The sequence below is a fragment of the Prionailurus viverrinus genome, chromosome X, assembly GCF_022837055.1.
Source record: "Prionailurus viverrinus isolate Anna chromosome X, UM_Priviv_1.0, whole genome shotgun sequence".
NCBI lineage: Eukaryota > Metazoa > Chordata > Mammalia > Carnivora > Felidae > Prionailurus > Prionailurus viverrinus.
Window position 1 is genome coordinate 80,284,831 of NC_062579.1, and position 21,159 is coordinate 80,305,989.

The 21,159-nt window shown below is 41.3% G+C and overlaps 1 protein-coding gene across 2 annotated transcripts in view; it reads right to left on the reverse strand.

The window, feature by feature from the left end:
• MORC4 (MORC family CW-type zinc finger 4) overlaps positions 1-19,703 on the reverse strand; it is a 52,178-nt gene extending 32,475 nt beyond the window's left edge. For both annotated transcript variants that reach the window (XM_047844615.1, XM_047844614.1), the window contains exons 1-8: positions 19,322-19,703; positions 19,156-19,228; positions 13,393-13,525; positions 7,485-7,699; positions 6,218-6,365; positions 3,591-3,723; positions 3,153-3,281; positions 939-1,058 (exon numbers count right to left, since the gene is read on the reverse strand). In XM_047844615.1, the coding sequence (XP_047700571.1) occupies positions 939-1,058; positions 3,153-3,281; positions 3,591-3,723; positions 6,218-6,365; positions 7,485-7,699; positions 13,393-13,525; positions 19,156-19,228; positions 19,322-19,423 (1,053 nt within the window). In that variant the 5' untranslated portion in view covers positions 19,424-19,703. The remainder of the gene's footprint in view (positions 1-938; positions 1,059-3,152; positions 3,282-3,590; positions 3,724-6,217; positions 6,366-7,484; positions 7,700-13,392; positions 13,526-19,155; positions 19,229-19,321) is intronic.
• Between the last annotated feature and the right edge of the window lie 1,456 nt (positions 19,704-21,159).

Below are 21,159 nucleotides of genomic sequence, written 5' to 3' on the forward strand. Positions count from 1 at the left end.
TGGTTTAATAATCCTATCTGTACAATAGGAACAAATGGGATACTTATGGATATTACTACTTTAAATTGCCATTAAAACATTAAAGACAGGGGCGCCTGGGTGGCGCAGTCGGTTAAGCGTCCGACTTCAGCCAGGTCACGATCTTGCACTCCGTGAGTTCGAGCCCCGCGTCAGGCTCTGGGCTGATGGCTCGGAGCCTGGAGCCTGTTTCCGATTCTGTGTCTCCCTCTCTCTCTGCCCCTCCCCCGTTCATGCTCTGTCTCTCTCTGTCCCAAAAATAAATAAAAACCGTTGAAAAAAAAATTAAAAAAAAAAAAACATTAAAGACAATGGTAATATTTGTATAGTTCAGTTCATAAAGTATTTTCACATGCTTTATCCCATTTATGTCTCTCAAGCCTTTAAGCTGTGGAGCAGGCAGAGCAGGTAAAATTATTTATTGTTGTTTCTATTTTACAGGGAAGGAAAATGAGCCTCAGAGAAATTAAACAATTTAGTGAAGCTTTTACAGCTATACAGCTTTTAAGTGGAAAAGCCACAACTCAAATCCTGGTCCTCAAACACTAAATTTTATGCACCTTCTACTAGGCCTTGTTGTCTCCCCTAGAAAAAAGACAGAGCTACCTTAAAGCATTAATAAGCTGATACACATGCCAAAGTCACTGGTGTTCTAATTCTCTCTCTTCTCAACAGCTACCTAGAAAATGCATTCAGTAAAGTTCCTGGATTGATTAACATCTGTGAAGAATGAGAAGTAGAAGGGGCTTTTTAACACAAGATGGCTCACCAGCTCACCGGTAACAGAGTTCCGGGATCAGATTTAACAGCCATTGTAAGGTGGGAGTAAAAGCCTATAGTGAGTCTATGCCCTTTGCAAATTTTAAATCCTTGTTCTCCTTGTTTTAGACTTCTATAACAAAGAAACATTAACCACTTACCTTCACCTGGCATCCCACCTTCTCAAAAGACTTTATGAGGCGGTTGTTATGATACATCATTACTCCAAACTGGTTATCACTCTTGCAAGAGAACCCAAAAGTTATTTTCACCTGCTTATTCTGAGAGGAAAATCATTAAGGAGACAAACACCAGGGGATGTGGCAGACAACTTTTTGCACTGTGTTACAGCAAAAAAAAAAAACCAAACAAACAAACAAAAAATCAAATACCATTGAATGTAAATTGGTATAACTTTCCAGAGGACATTTAAAAAAAAATCTGTACCAACAGCTTTAAAAATACTCTTAATCTTTGACCAAGTCATTCTCTTTCCAGAAATTTATCCTAGAGAGACAGTCAGGAAAGCCCATAAAGGTTATGAGATTTATCAACTAGTTATGTCAGAAAAACATAAATAATTTAAATGTTTGACACTAAGGAAATAACTAAATAAATGTTGGTATAGTCACATGGTCTATTATGCACCTCTGAAAATTATGTCCTTAAAAAATATTTGGTAACATTAGAAAATGTTAGAATATAATAATAAGCATTATCTAAAAATATGTATATATAAATATATGCATAGAAAAGAGTGTAAGAAAATACACCAAAATACCATCAGTGGTTTAAAAATTCATAAATAATCACAAAACATGTCTTAACCCTTGCTAGTTGCTCAGTTGGCTGCTAGGTAAGATAAGAGTTGTAGCTAGTACAACACAAATCCACACAATCATAGTTGATGCTTGAACAACACATGTTTGAAACTGCACCGATCCACTTACGCGTGGATTTTTTTCAATAAATATATTAGAAATATTTTTGGAGGTTTGTGATGATTTTTAAAAACTCAGACAAAAATGAGCTGTGTAGCTCAGAAGTACCAAGACACAAAAAAGAAAAAGTTAGGTACTACTGTAAGAATGCAATATATAGTATCATACAAAATATGTAAACTGTGTATGTTATCGGTAAGGCCTCCCATCAACAGAAGGCTACTGGTGATTAGGTTTTGGGGGAGTCAAAAGTTATACTCAGACTTTCAACTGTGAAGGGGGTAAGTGTCCCTAACCCCCACACTGTTTAAGAGTCAACTGTATAAGCAATAAAGTAAGTCCCGCTAATCACACAAAACACACAATGAAAGCAAAAGCATGAAGAACAAAATCACTTTTAAAGGTAAAGGGCAACGAATAGTCCTGTTGTAAAATATTTCATGGGAAGAAGTGAGCAAGCTTGGATAGATGAAATAAAGTGGACTAAATATGACACATAAAAAATGAACAATGATGTGTTTTCAGCAATTCTATTTGATTTAAAAAACGAAGATAAGAGAATGAGAAAGACAAAGGGGAGACAGAGGAACTGAAATTTTCCTAAAAACAAATACTGAGAAATCTTCATGTCAAAATGAGTTAACTTAAAATTTACTTTTGTTACCAATTCAAAAAATGATCTCTAGGGGTGCCTGGGTGGCTCAGTTGGTTAAGTGTCCGACTTGGTTTTGGCTCAGGTCATGATCTCACAGTTCATGAGTTGGAGCCCCATGCAAGACTGCGTTCTGTCATCTCAGAGCCTGGACCCTGCTTCCAATTCTGTGTCTCCCTTTTTCTCTCTGCCCCTCTCCCACTCCCACTCTGCCTCTCCCCCTCTCTCTCAAAAATAAATATGAAAAAAATTAAATAAGTATTTCTTATGAAAAAAGAGATTTCCAGAATCTCCAAAATCTCAGGATGCTATATGATTTTAATAATTCCCAGGTGGTCTCTGATAAAACTGGTACATAGATTGGCATTTAAGGAATACCTTCTAGGGGCGCCTGGGTGGCGCAGTCGGTTAAGCGTCCGACTTCAGTCAGGTCACGATCTCGCGGTCCGTGAGTTCGAGCCCCGCGTCGGGCTCTGGGCTGATGGCTCAGAGCCTGGAGCCTGTTTCCGATTCTTGTCTCCCTCTCTCTCTGCCCCTCCCCTGTTCATGCTCTGTCTCTCTCTGTCCCAAAAATAAATAAACGTTGAAAAAAAAAAAAATTTAAAAAAGGAATACCTTCTAAAAATAAAAAATATCACCTTCTTAAAGAATATACCATAAAAGGATTAGTATTATAACACACATTTTTTTAATTAGAAAAGGAAAGGCTTTTGTTCTTCTACGCCAACTTGGGAATCTAATCCTGAAATGAAGAGGTCAACTTCATGCAGCTGTAAGGATACTGTGAAGGTAGGTTTATACAAATCATATCCTACATTGGCCAGGCTCTTGGCAATCATCTGGGTAGTCACCTTCTTTTGACGCAGAAAAATTTTCATTCGTGGCTTCATATACAGAATACCACAAAATGCCTATGGAACAGTGAAGGGAAAATTATTATGACATTTCCAATTCTACTGACACCCTCATAAAACACTGCTAGTGACTGAGGTCTATTCTGGGTAAAGAGTTGGCTTAGTTTCTATACCTTGTTTATGTCAACCACCACACTAAAGTGCTATTGACTCTATTAGCTAAATTCAGTGGAGACAGGGATAAAGGAATCCTAGCACAGGGCTAAGAGATAGTCATCTTAACTAAAGTGAGGGCTTGTTCTATAATGTTTTCATGTTACAAGAAATCTTACCTCTCATTGTTGAAGAAAAACCACCCTCACTCACCCGTAAAGAATACTCTGTTTCTGGCAGCTCACAGGTAACACCACCAGTCTCTTTTTCGTCTGTGCCAAAGTCTGATACCAGGATATCATACTGATCTGTATCAAAGTCCAACTCAGACTTTCCATCTTTATTTCTGGGTAAAAGAGACAAGTACCAATCTAACAAATACTGGCTCCAAAGGACAAAAATGCACTAGGAACCCAAGAGAAAAGAAACAATATGAGCCAAAACTCAGATACCTATTTCTTTCCCTGGCTACCAGTGCAAAGTAACTACAAATTACTTGGTTTGAAGATCACACAATTTTGAGACATATTCCCAGTTTAAACAAATTCACTATATTTCATAGAAGTGGTGATGCCAAGTACAGAAGAAAAGAAAAAAAAAAGGGAAGGTGGGAAGGTCTGTGATCTGATAAATCAACTGGATGTCAGCTACCCTCACGGTGGGATCTTAAAATAGATCACAACTTTCTGGGTATTGCTGGGTAGGTCATTCAACGGCATCTTCCCCAACCGTGTTAATAGATGAATGAAGCAAAACCCGCTTCTTCTAATTTCAGCAATAGTATAAGGAATAATGAAATACCAAGATTTCCCAGATCTAATCCTATTTCTTAGAGGGGGAAAAAGGTTGCTATAGCAACAGCATGTATCTGCTAGTCCTCTAGAATATCATTTATGGAATTATCACTTAAATATAACAGTATTCATATTCCTTTCATAAAGATCTTTCTTCTTCTCATAATCCTTTTTGGGCTACTTAACTTTGATCCATTCCAAGACCCTGGACTGTACCACTAATAACTGCCAGGGTAAAAAGGCAAGACCCATCTTTGTTCCTGGAAAAAACTAAAAACATATGATGGGTTATAGAGAAAACATCTTTATCAGAACAGTAGTTCCCAAAGTTTGTTCAGTGGAACAGTAGTTCCCCCAAATACTCTTAAATAAGAAATAAAGTAGTAAGGGTTATATGACTGAATAAAATTGAGGAACAATTCCTGGTTCTCAGAGCCACCTCAGGCTCTAGTGATACCTCCCCCTCATACTTCAGGCTCCACAAGCTCAGAGCCGATGTGCTGAAACTGTAGCTCCTTCTTCAGGGCTGTACCAGAGCCATTATGGTATGTACTAAAGCCCACCTCACTGTAATAGTATATTCTGGATTTTCCAAGGATATTCCTGATCCTTGCTACCTCACCCCACTATAACACATACTCTGAGGAAGTTCCCTGTCCTCCCTGCCTCTCACCATTCATGGAAAAGAGGTCTGGGGGCGCCTGGGTGGCTCAGTCGGTTAAGTGTCCCACTTCGGCTCAGGTCATGATCTCATAGTTTGTGAGTTCATGCCCCACGTCGGGCTCTGTGCTGAATGGCTCAGAGCCTGGAGCCTGCTTTAGATTCTGTCTCTCCCTCTTTCTCTACCTCTCCCCCACTCACCCCCTGTCTCTCTCTCAAAAATAAACATTAGAAAATTAAAAAAAAAAAAAAAGGAAGAGGTCTGGAGAAACTTTTTTTTTTTAATTGGGAAATACCACATACTATATTGCTCTCTTAAACATTTTCAATGCAGACTGAAATAACATTAGCATATTAAAGCCTCTGAGAAGTCGATCAATAAAGCAACATGGTAAACTTTGTGTAAGCCAGTTTTCCCCACAGTTACTTGACCATAGAATCTTTTATTCACATAACACCTAATACCATATAACTGAGAAACAATGTACAAAGAAACAAGTCTCCTTAATATGTTTAAATCATTAAAACACCTCAGGAAAATGATCCTTTATTATATAAATGTCATTACTAAAAGTTTTTCCAGTAGGATGTAGAAGATCTAAATTACCAATCTTTTTTCTTTTTAATTGAAAGCAGTCTATATAAACCATGATAGTTTTTATATAGTTTTACCCAGATAAGAAATGAGGCAAAAGACTTGACCTAAGGAGAAAAATAAGAATGAATACATCTGATAGCCTGTTCTATTAGATACCAGTATCATATCCATTTTATGTAAAAGGCTTCTAGATTTTTGTGGACACTTAAATGTATTACTTGACATGACCAGATTAAACAGATGGTGACGTATCCTAGAGTATTTCTAGATGGTTTTATTAGCTCTGAACACATGACCTAAAGCTAAATTGACATTATATGTCCAATTTACCTGCTTCAAAGATTTTCATACTTCTAATCCAGCTACTCTGAAAGCACAAATAAGAGGTCATCATTTTTAAAGATCATGTTGTACTTTTCTAACTTTTCTTTCTCATACTTAATTTCAATTGTCAAATATGTAAAGTAACTATCATTATCCTATCTCAAAACAATGCCCATGAATATAAAATAATTATAGTGGATCCTCCAGATCTTGGAATAATGCTGAACTGTCTTGATTATTTGTGGCAATAGCCTCAGGATATGCAGGTCTTCACTTTACCAAGCTCCACATTTTACCAGTAAAAACCACTATTACAAACGTCCAAGGAAGTAAATGCAAAATATGCAATGACATGCAAATATGTCAAAATTTATCTACTCTGCTTCTCTAAAGAAGACTTCTTAAAACGTGCTTCATCATACTACCTGTGATTATTTGAATCTATCACCCTAGAAATACTATACCTGCGGATGTTCCAAATGAGAACACGAGTGCCTTTTTTGCCTGGGATGGCATCAAACTGGGACAGCAGGTCATTTTCACTGTTGAAAATGGAATAGTTCAAGATGGCTTCTAGGCTAGGCAAGGAATCCTCGGTGATAATCATTTTTTGTAAAACCAAATATAGTCAAAGAAAAATTAGTATCTTAAAAATATCTTTTTTTTAAAATTGGGAAATACCACATACTCTATTAGCTCTGTCAAACATTTTCAATGCAGACTGAAATAACATTAGCGTATTAAAGCCTCTTTATAATAGAAATGTCATTAGAAGTTATCAATTCGGAAGATCTGCCTTTGGGGTTGCATGTTTAGACAAAACATGGACATACAGAGGGAAAGCATGAAAAGCACAGGCATTACTGCTACAGAAGGAAGGAAAGGGGGAACATGGAGAAAGGTTGTAGAGACAAACACCCAATCAGTTACCCCTGCAGACTGCACCTTCAAAGGTACAATGTAAACAAAGACTAAGAAACATGAAAGGCTGAATTTTTAGACTCTCTGGGAATAAGAAGTTCAAACTTTACTGCTATACTGCTTGGATCAAAACAACCTGTTGTCTAATAAAAAGAAAAAAAACAGCATTATCTAGATGTAGGGAAATGAGCCATTTTGCAATCAGATAAGCTAATAGTTTCTAGGAGTATGATGCAAATATAACTACCCTTAGGTGAAACAGAGAAGGCCCTGGGAACTTTACCAAGAGAGTGGTGGGGTGGGGGTGGGGGTGAGAGATTATTTAAATCAAATCTCAAAACAATGGACATTTTAATACAATAAAAACATTTCTAACATTCTATCAACAGTACAATTATTTTAAAAGTACTTAATAGGGTGAAATTCCAGTTAAATTTAAGATACTTGAATATCTCTTTAAATATGAAAACTCTTGTGGGTGCCTGGGTGGCTCAGTCAGTTGAGCCTCCAAGCTTCCTACTCTCCTACTATTGATTTCAGCTTGGGTCATGATCTCATGGTTCCTCTGGCCAGGGTGACAGTGCAGCGCCTGCTTGGGATTCTCTCTCTGCCCCTCCCGCACGCATGTGTGTATGAGTGCGCACACACGCTCTCTAAATAAATAAATAAATAAATAAATAAATAAACATTAAAAAAAGAAACATGAAAACTTTTGATAGCTGGATTTGAGCTGAAGAAAAGAGGTTTCTATCATTAACGGTCAGATCAGACTCGTTTTTAACCGACATTCTCCATTTCCAGAAAGGATATTGTTTTGATTGAATGGAACAATTGGTACAATAACTGCCTGTGCCTGGACACATTCCAGATAGGTCTGTGATAGGAGTCCAACAGTGAGAGTACCCCCATTCTTGGTGAAGACAAGAGCGTCCTTTCCTAGTCGCATGGAGCCTGACTTGAAACCATTACCAAAGACCCCGATGGGACACTGGCTCTTCTTTATTACTTTATCTGTAAAGCCAAAGCTGTAATTACACAAGAAAACAGAAATCAGAAAAAAAAAAGAATTCAGAAAAGTAGAAAAACATCCTAAGATAGGTAACAGAATGGCTTGCAAATTCAAAATACTTAGAAAAGTTCACTCCTGCTTTCTTCCTTTTGGTACTTGTGGGCAAAACTATTAAGTAGAAAACCTAGGAAATTACTGTGAGGTAATAGCACTGATTCTCCTGTGTGGTTTGTGGGTACACAGACACCTCCACCACAGTGGAGTCACACTTTACAAATGTAAAGGTAACAGAGAGAACTGGAGAAGGCCATGGGCAGCTGCCTTTCTTGCCTAGACAAAGTGGTTCTGATTGCGAATAGTAAAGTTACGGTAAGGTGGAAAGGGGGTTATCTCAGAGTACCCCCTAGAGAGGGTAACAAAAGTAACAGATGGTGGCACTGGTCAGAAGTACTAGACTAGGCATCCCCTAACCTGGTTATATCACCAGCTAGAGATCTGTAAGTCAGAGGTTACATATCTTAACAGTTTCAACTCTCCACCGAAAGGATAACTCTTCCAATTCTTACCCTCTGCTCCATCTGCTGGGACAGGTCATTGGAATGTGGCCAAGGGATAAAAATAGGTAGTTCTGCCGCTGAATATCAGCAAACAGCTGCAGTGTAAAGTCTCTCTTGTTTTATTAAGGGCCTTTCACTGAGTCACCTCAACAATCTCTGAAGCCAGATTCTTTCCCTTTCTTATATTCTCCACTCAAAATACATGACAAAGTAACAGAAACAAAAAATTATTGAAGACATGAAACCTAGAAAATGACTATTGGCTTCTTCATATGCCTTCTCTCACCACAAATAAAACTAATTTTAAGGATTGCTCCTCTCCAGATACAATGTTGTATGCTACCATTCATTCAGCAAATATTTACTGAGTACCTACTACTATGTGCTGGGCATTGTACTGAGCACTGGAGACACAACTGTTAATTAAAAAGAAAGACATGACTCTTGCCTTCATGGTTTGCATTGTAAGGAAGGATTTCATATATTACAGATTAGATGTTTCTCCAACATCAATGGACACTCTATCTGCCATGGGTGAGCAGGCTGGCCTTGGCTCTTACCCTTTTGAGCAGGGTTGAGGTACTTAGTTTCCACTTCCTGAAGGCTGTGGTTTGTGCTTACTCCTTAAGAAAGGGAACTACCTTTTAATTTTCTCTTTCAAAGTGTTAAACAATAATACCAACACGTCCTCCTAGCTTCATAAGAGGTTTGTATATCCTACAAATAAATCTAACCACAGAAAAAGGTAACTTCTAGGGCAGCAGTTCCTTTGAAGACACCAAAAGATCATTGAGTTTCTGTAGTCACGGGCCTTAGTATGCCAGGAAATAAAACGTATAGAAGCTGGTAAAATTCAGGCATTCCTAATCCTCTTGTCTAAGAATGGCCTAGAAAAGATGGCGTCATCAGGAGGATTTAATTACACATTGTCTGCGCAATGTATTTTAAGTTATAAAGTAGGGTTCAAACCTTAACTTTAACTCTAGAAGTCTAAGAACCGTCCCGTGCTATCCTCTACCTCAACTTCAGATCGAATGTCGTACCTAAAACTCAGGGCTCTGCATAAACAGTAATCTTACCTACCACATGGAGTGAATCTATATGGTTATCTGGACTTAAACCTCTAATGGACTTAACCTCTATCTGGACTTAAATATCTAATGCCACAAAAGCTTCAAATTGGTGGTTAAGAGAAAGTGGTGAAAACAGAGACTATATTAATCCCCTTAATTTCCTAGCCATTCCTGCGTCTTCTGCCATCTATCATCTCTTTTCCCCTTTGTAAAGTATAAATCCTCCTCATGTTACTTAGTTTGGAGAGACCAAATGACTACATAAGGTGAGAAGATAAGTAATAGCCCAAGGCCAGAACCAGACATGGAAAAGGATAAGAAAAATGAGAAACTCAGGATTTTGTTGTTGCTGTTGCTGTTTTGTTCCACTTAACCCATCCTATGTGTTCCATTATTCTATTTATATTCCCATGTTAGGTATTCTATTTAACTGAAAATTGCAGAATGACTGCCAGATACCAATCAAATAACTACCGAGTAGAAAAGCCCTCACAACGAAGAACAGAACTGTAGGGCTGAATTTTATATCGTTTGGTGTAGCACACTGATTTTCCAGATATCTCTTGGCTTAGGTGGCTTCCTTAAGTAAGTCCTGTTCTACCCTTTTGTGTGAGAGACAGCAGTGTTTACACACCAAGGGGGCTTGGATACCAGCTTTTTGAGTGGAATCCAGGAAGACAGCAGCTTGCTCCCGAGTTCCTTAAAATGTCAAGACTCTACAATCTGAAGAGAGAAATTCCAATTGAGACTCTGACCAATGAAACAAACCTCAGCAAATCCGTGGACATACAAAGTCAGGCACTGCTGTTTCCTAGACATACTGGTGATGTAAAATAGGTAAGAGAAAAGAATGGAAGGCTGCTAATAAGCACATTATTATTCTTTGGCTGTTGTTTTAGAACAGACCTGCTAGGAAATGCACTTCTGAGCAGAGGTAGCAAATACCTTTAATCCATGGATCTGTGGCTGTTTTTAATCCTTGACCTTTGAAAGAGGTTTTCTACCTTGCTGAAAAAGGTAGCTGAACATACAGACTAGCTGGTTCACACTATCCCCAGAAGCTAAAGAGAATTCACTGTGGACTTTAAAGGAATTTAATGATAGGCTGTTTCTTCTTAATTTGATTTTCACTGGAATTCTGTATTTATGGGAGAAACTGTTGCTGCAGTTACAGAACTATTTTATTAGACTGGAAACAGGAAGGGTGGCATGAAGAATTGAAAAACGTGAATAGGATTATTAAAAATGTTATACAGGTCAAATAGAATTTCAGTGGGCTTAATCATTTTTGTAAAATTACCTCTATGATTATGCAAAAGTAATATGTCCCTAACCAAATCCAGAAAAATGAACATTCTTGAATAATTTCCAAAGCTACCTCTAAAGTTCAATTATTTATAATCAAATTGTGGTAAGTGGAATCCATGGCTAGGAGTTAGGATTGGACTGCAAGAACTTTTAAATAAATGGGACCTCCCAGCTCATTCAAGTTTGTTTTAAGATATAATCACAAATAAAATCTGGTACATATACTATGCATTAATCCAGGACTCATTAAAATCCCCTAAAATTAATTTTTTAAGTATGAAGAACAATTGCCCAGTTCAGATTAGTGGGAAACATATTTGGTGTGATAATGCCAAAAATGCTATCGCTAAGTAAGTTTCTGCCTGTTTTGCTGTTTTGTTCCTTGGGGAGGGAACAGTATTATGAATGGATGATACTCATCCTTCATATTTCAACTCAAATGCCATGTCTTCAGGATAGCCTTTTTTAATTCCCTAGACTAGATTAGATCACTCCATTATATATTGTCATAGAAACTGTATTCTTCCTTCACAGCACTTACCACTAGGTGAGATAACCTATTTAGTTGTATCACTAGTCAATTCTTTTCTACTGTTCTCACTAGACTGTCAGTCAGCCCCTTGAGAGCAAGGATCACGTCTAGAGTCTGGTTCACCACTTTATCTCCAGTGACTTTCACGTAGGTGCTCAGTAAAAATTGGTTGAATGAGTCTGGAACAAAAATTGTTGCAATTACTTTGAAACCATCCTCTTCCCTTCTCTTGCCTTGTAACTATAAGCACCAACTTTCATAGATGTGGTTCCACAGACAAAATAGAAGGTGGTTAAGATTTGCTGGGTCTAGGGGCGCCTGGGTGGCGCAGTCGGTTAAGCGTCCGACTTCAGCCAGGTCACGATCTTGCACTCCGTGAGTTCGAGCCCCGCGTCAGGCTCTGGGCTGATGGCTCGGAGCCTGGAGCCTGTTTCCGATTCTGTGTCTCCCTCTCTCTCTGCCCCTCCCCTGTTCATGCTCTGTCTCTCTCTGTCCCAAAAATAAATAAATAAACATTGAAAAAAAAAAATTAAAAAAAAAAAAAAAAGATTTGCTGGGTCCACTCTTTGACACCCATGTCACTAGGATAAAGTGTGGTGGGAAGGAGTCATTAAAAAAATATGTGGGGGCACTTGGGTGGCTCAGTCCCAACTTTGGCTCAGGTTACAACCTCTCAGTTTGTGAGTTTGAGCCCCGGGTGGAGCTCTGTGCTGACAGAGCCTGGAGCCTGTTTCAGATTCTTTGTCTCCCTCTCTGTCTACCCCTCTCCCACTCACGTTCTGTCTCTCTTTCTCTCTCAAAAATAAACATTAAATTTTCTTTTTAATTTTAAAAATGAAAAATTTTAAATAATTTAAAAAAAGAAAAAAACGTGATTTTATGGGACACCTGGGTGGCCTAGTCAGTTAAACATTTGACTATTGGTTTTGGCTCAGGTCATGATCTCATGGTTCATGGGTTTGAGCCCTGCATCAGGCTGCACAGCTGGCAGTGCGGAGCCTGCTTGGGATTCTCTTTCTCTTCTTCTCTCTCTGCCCCTCCCCCGCTCACACTGTTTCTGTATCTCTCAAAACAAATAAATAAGCTTAAAAAAAGAAAATACGTGATTTTAGAAAAAAAGCAAATACATACATAATTAGAAATGTTTTGGTTCCATCCCATCTAACACTGTATTTTTCTTAATATAAAATATTAACTTTAGGAGATAAAAGTAATGCTAAAAATTAAAAGAGTGGGCCAACTCCACACCTTCACCAACATACTGGCCACATCTTTATCTCACTTTTAGCTTTCCTTGAATATTCTTCTAATTATAAGGGTCTGAGACACAAGGTACACAGACTGCTGAGTGGTAAAACATAACATATTAACTGGTTAGTGCCCAAATTTCATTTTTTTTCGATGGATCAAAGGTATTTCCTATAAATAGGGTTACACAATTAGAATACCTTTAAAGAGAACTACAACCAAATGAACGTTTTCCATTTTTATAGTTCAGAACCCTTTCCCTCCTCCACAGAACCCCTCTTCCATTGTTACTTATGTTTCACACACTAGTTCAGGAAGCCACATGGAGAGTAATTAATCTCATCTGCTAAAAATGAAGAGAGAAGGAAGGAGTTGAGGAAACACTCATCTTTCACTAAGTGATACGTGAAGATAAGTACAAACTCATTCTCAGCTACAAACCTTTTAAGGTAATTAAATGAATGGAGAGTGGCAACAGAAATCTCTATCACCAGCTTTAGCAGTCAGAAAAGGAAATTCCCTAATTTTGCAATTCTACTACAAAACTTCCTGAAGGTTATGTGTACCAACGCCTTCTAGTTATCTTTCATGGGGCTTGATTATACCCAGGCACATTCATGGTTCGAATCCGCAAATCATCCCAACTCTAATACTTCTGATCTAAGAGTGAGTTCAGGTTAAAATAAGTTGGAGGAGGTCTCAGACCAGTGAAGGCCTTTTAGGTCTTTATTATTTGCTGTTCTCTACCTGAACTCTCCTCCTTTACCCCCTGCTCCTTGACCTTGTTAAACTCTACTATTCTCCATAAACTGTAAGTTCTGTGACGGCAAGAATAGTGTCTACTTCATCACCAGTGCCCTGGCACATAACATATGCTCAATAAATATTTGTTGAATGAATAAAGAAAAACTAAAATACTTTAAAAAATTATTAAGCCTCAAATAGAGTTCATAAACTCAAGACAAGAGAAAAAGAATGAAGACATGTTTACCTGAGCATTCGGTGTAGTTTATGAGGTGTCATCCCACATCCATCATCAGTAAAGGTCAAACAAGATTTGTTCTTGACCTCCTCGACATCTATAAAGACCGTCCTGGCACATACATCTGGATCTACAGCATTATCTGCAAAAGGTAGAAATCTGTGATATTAGATCCCTTTTTCTAGTACTTCGTCAAATCTCTACGTCAGTGCCCCAAGACAAATAAACTATCCTTTATTCCCCTCATGTGGATGTTCCCAAAGGTGGGCAGGGAGCTTTAATGGTAGTGTGCTTACTAAGTTACAGGGAACGAGAGACATGGCTGCAGATGGGGTTATGAAGCTGATTTCTAGATTTCATATAATGATTGAGCTACAATCTGCCTTTCTCCTTTAACATTTCTGGGTCTGTGGGAAAAACAACTCCTATACACAAAGCATTTTGCTCCCTTTCATCTTACTACTTCTTTCTTATCTTTTAGCCACTTTACTGTTCATGAACACGTATAGTAAAGGGTGGCTATGGAGAACAGCTGAGTGTGCGATGTATACAAATAGATGCACGCTCTACACAGTACAGTGCATTTGTGAATGTTTTATTTTCTACTTTTTGACATCACGTCCTCTGTTAAAGAATACAGATATTAACACCAACCCTGTTTACCACCTAAGGAGCACTAAAAGAGAAGTTCAAATTGAAACATTTAATTGCTGGGCTAGATTCCAGTGAGGGTAACAAGCGTGCTTAGAGAAGAGTGATTCTGCTTAAGCACTCTGTAATAGTCTTAAAGGTGAAGCTGACCAACCCTCATCAAATAGAGAACACAGAAGTTAAGCAGAAAAAAAATTATATGGAAAGTTTTGCGATTCCTCCCCAGTTAGGTCTTCATAATGGGCTAATCATTTAAGACTCAGGAGACAGCAGATATAGCCATATTCTAACATGTACCATGTCTAAAACTGCAGGGGGTATCAATGTCTAGAGGCCACTTCTTTCTATTTTTAAATTTTGTAAAGTTTATTTACTTAGAGAGAGAGAGAGCACCCACGCACAGGGGGAGAGAAAGGGAGAGAGGGAGAGAGGGAGAGAGGGAGAGAGGGAGGGAGAGAGGGAGGGAGGGAGAGGGAGAGAGAGAGGGAGGGAGGGAGAGGGAGAGAGAGGGGGGAGGGGGAGGGGGAGGGGAGGGGGAGGGGAGGGGGAGGGAGAGGGGGAGGGAGAGGGAGAGGGAGAGGGAGAGGGAGAGGGAGAGGGAGAGGGAGAGGGAGAGGGAGAGAATTCCAAGCAGGATCCACGCTGCCAGCGCAGAGCCTGATACGGGGCTTGAACTCATGAACACTGAGATGATGACCTGAGCCAAAATCAAGAGTCAGACACTTAAATGACTGAGCCACCCAGGCGCCCCTAGAAACCACTTCTTTCTGCCACAGGCACCAGTTCACATAACTGGTGGTCACTGACACATGTACTGTAGAACTAGTCTCATTAGGGCTCACTGGCCCGAGAGGGAGGGCAGTGTGTACAATCTGTTGGATGGGCTCCCTAAGCACTCCTGTCCCTACTAGCTCTTTAATCAAGACAGAGACTAACCCTTCCAGCCCCCTTCCCTCTCCCTGGCATCCTTACTGATACCACATGGCTAGGCTGAGAGAGCCAGGTGGGGTCCTGGCTGTATACCTGTCCCACTACCACCGTTCAAATCATGGCATTTCTCCACTGGGAACATATCTTATAAGCAAGAGAAATATTACTCATATTCAAAATATCAATTTTTATAATATAATTAACAGTTTAAGCTACACTTAGATGTGTGTCATGGCCATCAAATAAAACAAGATGCAGATTAATTTCAAGGGTCATAATGGTGTTGCCTGTGCCATTGATAAAAGTCATTAACTGTAACCAGCATAAGTCTTAACAGCTGTAAGCCATCACCATTAGCCCCAGAAGGGAGTTATGAGGTCTGATAGTCAATCTTTAAGGACTAGGTAGGGCCAAAGCCTTGTGTCATGTGGTAAATCAAGTGGGCCAACTTTTGGCAGAATTGGAAGTTTGATGTGCAATAGAGGCTTTATCATAAATACAGTCTTTTACTTTGTGTAAGAGGCAACAGTTTTTTCCTTAAATGACAAAAGGATTCAGCATTGTGAAGCTGCCCACATTGTTTCAAGAAACTACTTGGCAAGCAGGCCCTGAATTGTTCTGGGACTTATCAGTCACTCTTGCTGGCAGGAAGCCAGGATCACTGAGATGGATACCTTTACCTTGTCAACCAACTGGGCATCATTTCTATTTTGCAAACTTTGAACACAGGAGGAAGTTTTCCTAACACTTTATGAACATTCACAGTTCAAACACATCACACGTATCAATTCCAAGTTTATATAACAGCACATTCAATGAATCAACACGGGCTTCTCACAAAATCACTTTGACTTCTTTGCTGTTTCCTGCGCATTTTGCCCAAACTTTATTAGATGCTTTTTTTTTTTTACAGGGACATACCAAAGAGTTTTAACACAAGCACTTCAGGGGTTACAAGGTAGCTGCCAGGAGCAGCTAGATATCTTATCTCCTTGGCTAGAGGCTTCTGGAGTCCGGGGAGGAAGGGGCACACACGAGGCCAGGGTCAGCTCCAGCAGCAGGGAACAAGACAACAGCAGGCAGCAGTTAGCACAGCTTACCCTTATTTTCAGTCTGAAGTGGACTTTCCCTTGGTCTCAACAAATGACATTATAATAGTGAGCCTCAGCAAATGACCTTATAAGAATATGGCACCAATCTGGTGGCTGGTTTCAATCCAACCTCTTGCTGTCTCACCTTCCAAAAATTTATCAACACGTTGCACAGGATATCCCAGCCCACCCGGCCAACGCACAGGCAGGACAGTGAGAGAACCCCTGCTCCCCTCCCCCTGCCCACCACTCAGGCAAGAGAGGCAGTACCAGACCCTGGGATGTCTTAACTCCCAACATGGCCCAGACAAGCTTGCATGCTACCAGATCCCAAGGAGTCTTGTCTCTCCTAACCTGGCCCCATGCTACCCTGAGTGGGAGGGAAACCCTATCTCTACCTCTCCTTGCCCCCACTGAGGCAAGAGCATGAGAAACCAGATCCCAGGGAAATCTATCTTATCCTTTAACCTGGTCCACCCAACCCCTGGTCTTCTAAAAGAAAGCATTCTATCTAAATGAAGCCTCGCATCTCATCAGAGCCTGGGAGGCAATGGGAAACTGTCGCAGGATAATCTCTCTGGGACAGATAAAATGGAAAGTGGGAGGGGACTTTAGGTCTGCACTTCACAAGCCGCCCATCCTCTCCTGTTCCAGGAGGACAACCTATGTGGATTCTTGCAAAGTCGCCAGGGCCAAGCTGCTGCCCTACAGACATCCTGCATGTATCTAAAAGCATTCTTGTCTAAAATTAAGGTCATTACCCACCAACACAAGCCTATTCTTCCTCTGTTCCATATACAGTAAAACCCTGGATTGCAAGTAACTTGTTCTGCAAGTGTTCAGAAGACAAGCAAACATTTCTAATCAATTTTAACTTGATAAATGAGCGATGTCTTACAAGTAGTTCGTGCAGCCAATCGTCACATGATCACAACCGAACCAATGGTTCTTGAAATTCACTTTGATATACGAGTGCTTTGGATTATAAGCATGTTCTGGGAATGAATTATGCTCGCAAACCAAGGTTTTACACACACACACACACACATACACATATATAGCGCCAGCATCCAAAGGACCTCAAATGTGAAATTCAAAAATCCTGGTTTGTCTCTCACTCTCTTACCCCATGCATCTCTAAGCTCTCCCCCATCTTCCTATTTATGGTCCCACTGTCAGTTTCTTAGTTTACAGAAATCCTCTCATCTGGATTATCACATTAACCTCCTAACTAGTCTCTCAAGGCCATGACTCTCTTCTCCAATCCATCTTTCACCTGGCTGTAAGATTAACTTTCCTGCAGCACAGCTCTGCTCATGACTTTCCCCTGCTCAGAAAACTTCAGACTAAAAGGCCCAATACCTGGGCCTCCCAGTCACATCCTGGTCCTAGTCTGCCTTTTCTAACCTTATTATCTACTTGGTACTTGGAGCAAAAAGACCTGGGCTTGAGTCCTGGATCTGCCACTTACTAGACCTACAACCTTGGAAAAGTCCATTAAATTCTGAGCTTCTGTATCTTCATCTGCAGGATGAGGATAATAAGGATGGTAATGACAGTACTAATATTAATTATAATAAGGCCGTTGACTTCAGAGGGTAAAGTTACAAATGTATTTGTGAAGGCTCTTTATCAGCTCTCTAACGACAGACAGTTTTGACTACTTGTAAACTCCCTGCTCTAATTAAACTCAACTACTCAATATTCTTCATGCTTTTGTTCACACAGTTGTTCCTTTTGCCTGGAATGCCCTTCCCTCCCCACATCCATATCCACATGTCCCGACCTTCAAATCTCAGGTCAAATGTCACCACCTCTACAAAGCCTTTCCTAACCCTCCTCTTCCTGGTGAGCTGGAAGTCATCCCTCCTTCCTCTGAACTCCCACAGCATTCGAGGTGTGGATCTTTGCTGATGCACCCCTTTCTGTTTTGCTGTTATACAAAGCATAAACCTCCTGGACATGTTTTATCTCCCCCTACTAGAAAAGGGAGTCTGTGCTGTGCTCATTTTTGTACCTATCACAGTGGCCTTGCCCACAGTGTGTGCTCAATAAATATTCACCGGATGAATGATTCACTAGAAAATTAATACATAAGTGAAGAAGAAAACCCTATTGAAGGAACACCTAAAATGAAAGCTTTGGGCTACCAGTTAACATTTTGCTCTCCTCTTTTTCCTATTAGTAATATTACCACAAAGAGTTGTGATTTGGTGTTTAAAATTTGGGTTTTTAAATCTGGGTTAAAGCAATTGCTTTAAGTAGAGGCTGGGGTTCATCTAGCAAGCTTTGAAACCACTTTCAAGATTTTGTACCGTGCTACCTTGTCCCATAAACGTCTCTCCCTTCTTTCAATTTCTGAAATATTTACAATGTGCTCTGTGTGCTGCATTTGGTCCGGGAATGCCTTTCTTTGCTTTCCACACAGTATTTAGCACACTACTGCAAAAGCTGATGTACTTGGCTTCAAGGGATCAACTGAAAACGCTTTAAAAGCAAACATCGGTGGAGCGAGAGGTTAAGTGCCCAGTATTCATTCCAGCGGTGTGAGGGCGCTCGTGGACCACGGACCCAGCCCTCCGCAGTCGCAGGGAGCCAAATGCACTCGTGTCATCTCTTAAGGGATGTCCCATCATTCCCAGATTCCCTGGTCCCAAAAGTTGAAGAACTCCGTCTTCCAGACCTTTCCTCAGGGTCCTCCGCAATGCCCCTCTGCTAACTTGGCGCCCTCCGCCGGTCGCCAGTGCCTGCGGAGCCCAGCTGCCTCAGGGCCCTGTATTTTTATGCATCACGTTTTGATTATTAACTAAGCTATCCTAAAGTGCCCGGAACATCACGAACCAGAAAGAAAACGCACAAGGGAGTCCTAACTCTTCCGGCACTCCTTGTTTCCTGAGCTTTATTCGCTGGACCTCGCCCCCCACCCCCACGCCTGGCGAGAGAGCCGTCCCCCTCCGCCTGCGGGGTCGGGGCCGGTCCCGACGCCCCCACCCCAGCCCCCGCCCGCCCCGCGCGGCTCCGCACATTCCTCTCGCGACCACGGCACCACGTTGGCACCGCTGCCTCGGCTATCGCGGCCAGGCCCGCCCTCGCCACTCACCTAGCAGCTCCGCGATGGCACTGAAGGGTCGCGTGTGGCTGCTGGAGTTGCTCTGTAGGTAGCGGGGGCTCATCTGGGGGCGAGAGAAGGTCCCGTCCCGCGTGAGGCCTCGGCCAGCCGGGCCCTCCCCGCGCGCCCCCCGCAGCCCCTCGGGTCCCCGACCTACCGTGCTCAGGCGGATCCCAAAGGCCTGCGGGCCGCCGCCCGGCCGGGCCAGCGCGCTGCCCGGCGCGCCAGGGCCCGCGGGGGCCCCTCGGTACAGGAGCATTTTTTTGGCCGCCACGATACTCGCTTGCTGCCGCCGGACTCCTCGCCCGGCAGTCCCGGACTGGCCCTCACTCACTCCCCCTCGCAGCTGGTGGCGGCCGTCTGGGGCAGGCCCTCCCTCGCTCCCACCCGCAGCCGGCGGGGGCGGGGCGCGCTCCAGCCACCTGTCCCGGGCGGGAGGGGTGAGGCCGGCGGAGCAGAGCGGCGGCCCCGCCCTGTCAGCACCTCTCCCGACCGACCGACTGCCCGCAGGGGCGGCCTCAGGGCCGTACGGAAATATGGCGACCTCCTGACAGCCGCTCCTTGATCCCCGCCCCTAATTAATTCTTGGCGTTTGCCATAGGCCAGGCCGCCGAGCGGGAAAGCGCGGGGGGGGGGGGGCGCGGGGAGGGGCGGGAATGAGGCAAGGGAAGAGAGAGGATGTAGGGATTTCTGGAACAGAGTCCCAGTTAGGCTGCATGACTAACGGGCAGGATAAGACAAGTCTTTCAAGTTCTAAAGACTGCAGTTTTGCTATCTGGGAAGATAGCAGGCTCGCGTGATGGGAAAGCATTCTGACTCCTCTGGAGTCAGAGGAGTCCACTGACTCCAGTGCCTCCAGAAGCACCCAGAAATTTCTGGAACGCAATTGGCAAATCATCTTCAAAGCTTTTCAAGTGTGTGTGGGGGGGGGGGCGGCTGTTTATAAAAGAAAAAAAAATGGGATGCACTTAAATGCTCCAAAATACAGTATTGGTTAATTTATGGAGTGCCCATGAAATGGAATACTATGCAGATCTTAAAGGCCATGTTTGTAGATGAATATTTATAGATGTGCAAAATATTCATGAAGGAATTAAAGAAACAAGAAGTTACAACATATTGTGTAATGTGAGATCTTTTTATTGGAAAAACAAGGATGTATATGCATATATATTCATACATACATAATACATATGCATGCATATACACACACAGTGAATAACACTTGAAATGATGTATTCCACGATATCTCCAGGTCTGAAACTCTAAATTTGTTTCTTATTTTTCTTATTTGTATTTTCTAATTTTTGTGCTACTACACATACACTATTTGATTATAGAAAAAAATTTTAATATTTATTTTTGAGAGACAGAGCATGAACGGGAGAGGGCGTGTGACACAGAATCCAAAGCAGGCTCCAGGCTCTGAGCTGTCAGCACAGAGCCCTATGTAGGTCTCAAACCCACAAACTGTGAGATCATGACCTGAGCTGAAGTTGGATGCTTAACTGCCTGAGCCACCCAGGCACCCCAAGATATTTTTAATTAAAAAAAACTATAACATTCCCTGGTATGGATGAACTATAATTTATTTGACCATTCCTCTATGAAAACTGGTTGTTTTCATTTTTTTTTTTTGACTACACAAAAAATGCTGCCTCAGACATCCTCATGTATAGATCATTAATTTCTGGTACTGTAATTTCTACAGGATATTGCTGTCTAATAGCATGTGCGTGGTTGACTTTAATAAATACTGTTAGGTAGAGGCAATTTGCCCTCCCAGCAAGTCAGCTATTTTGCTGTGCTCATAGCACTACATATCAGATCCTGCTCTTTTAACTCCTTCCAATCTTTTGAATAAAAAATAGTATCTCTTTATTGTTTTAATTTGCATTTCCCCAACTACAGGTGATGCTGAATCTCTTCTCAAATATTTATTGTACATTTGAATCTCCTTTTATATAAATGCCTGTTTCTATCCATTGAGCATCA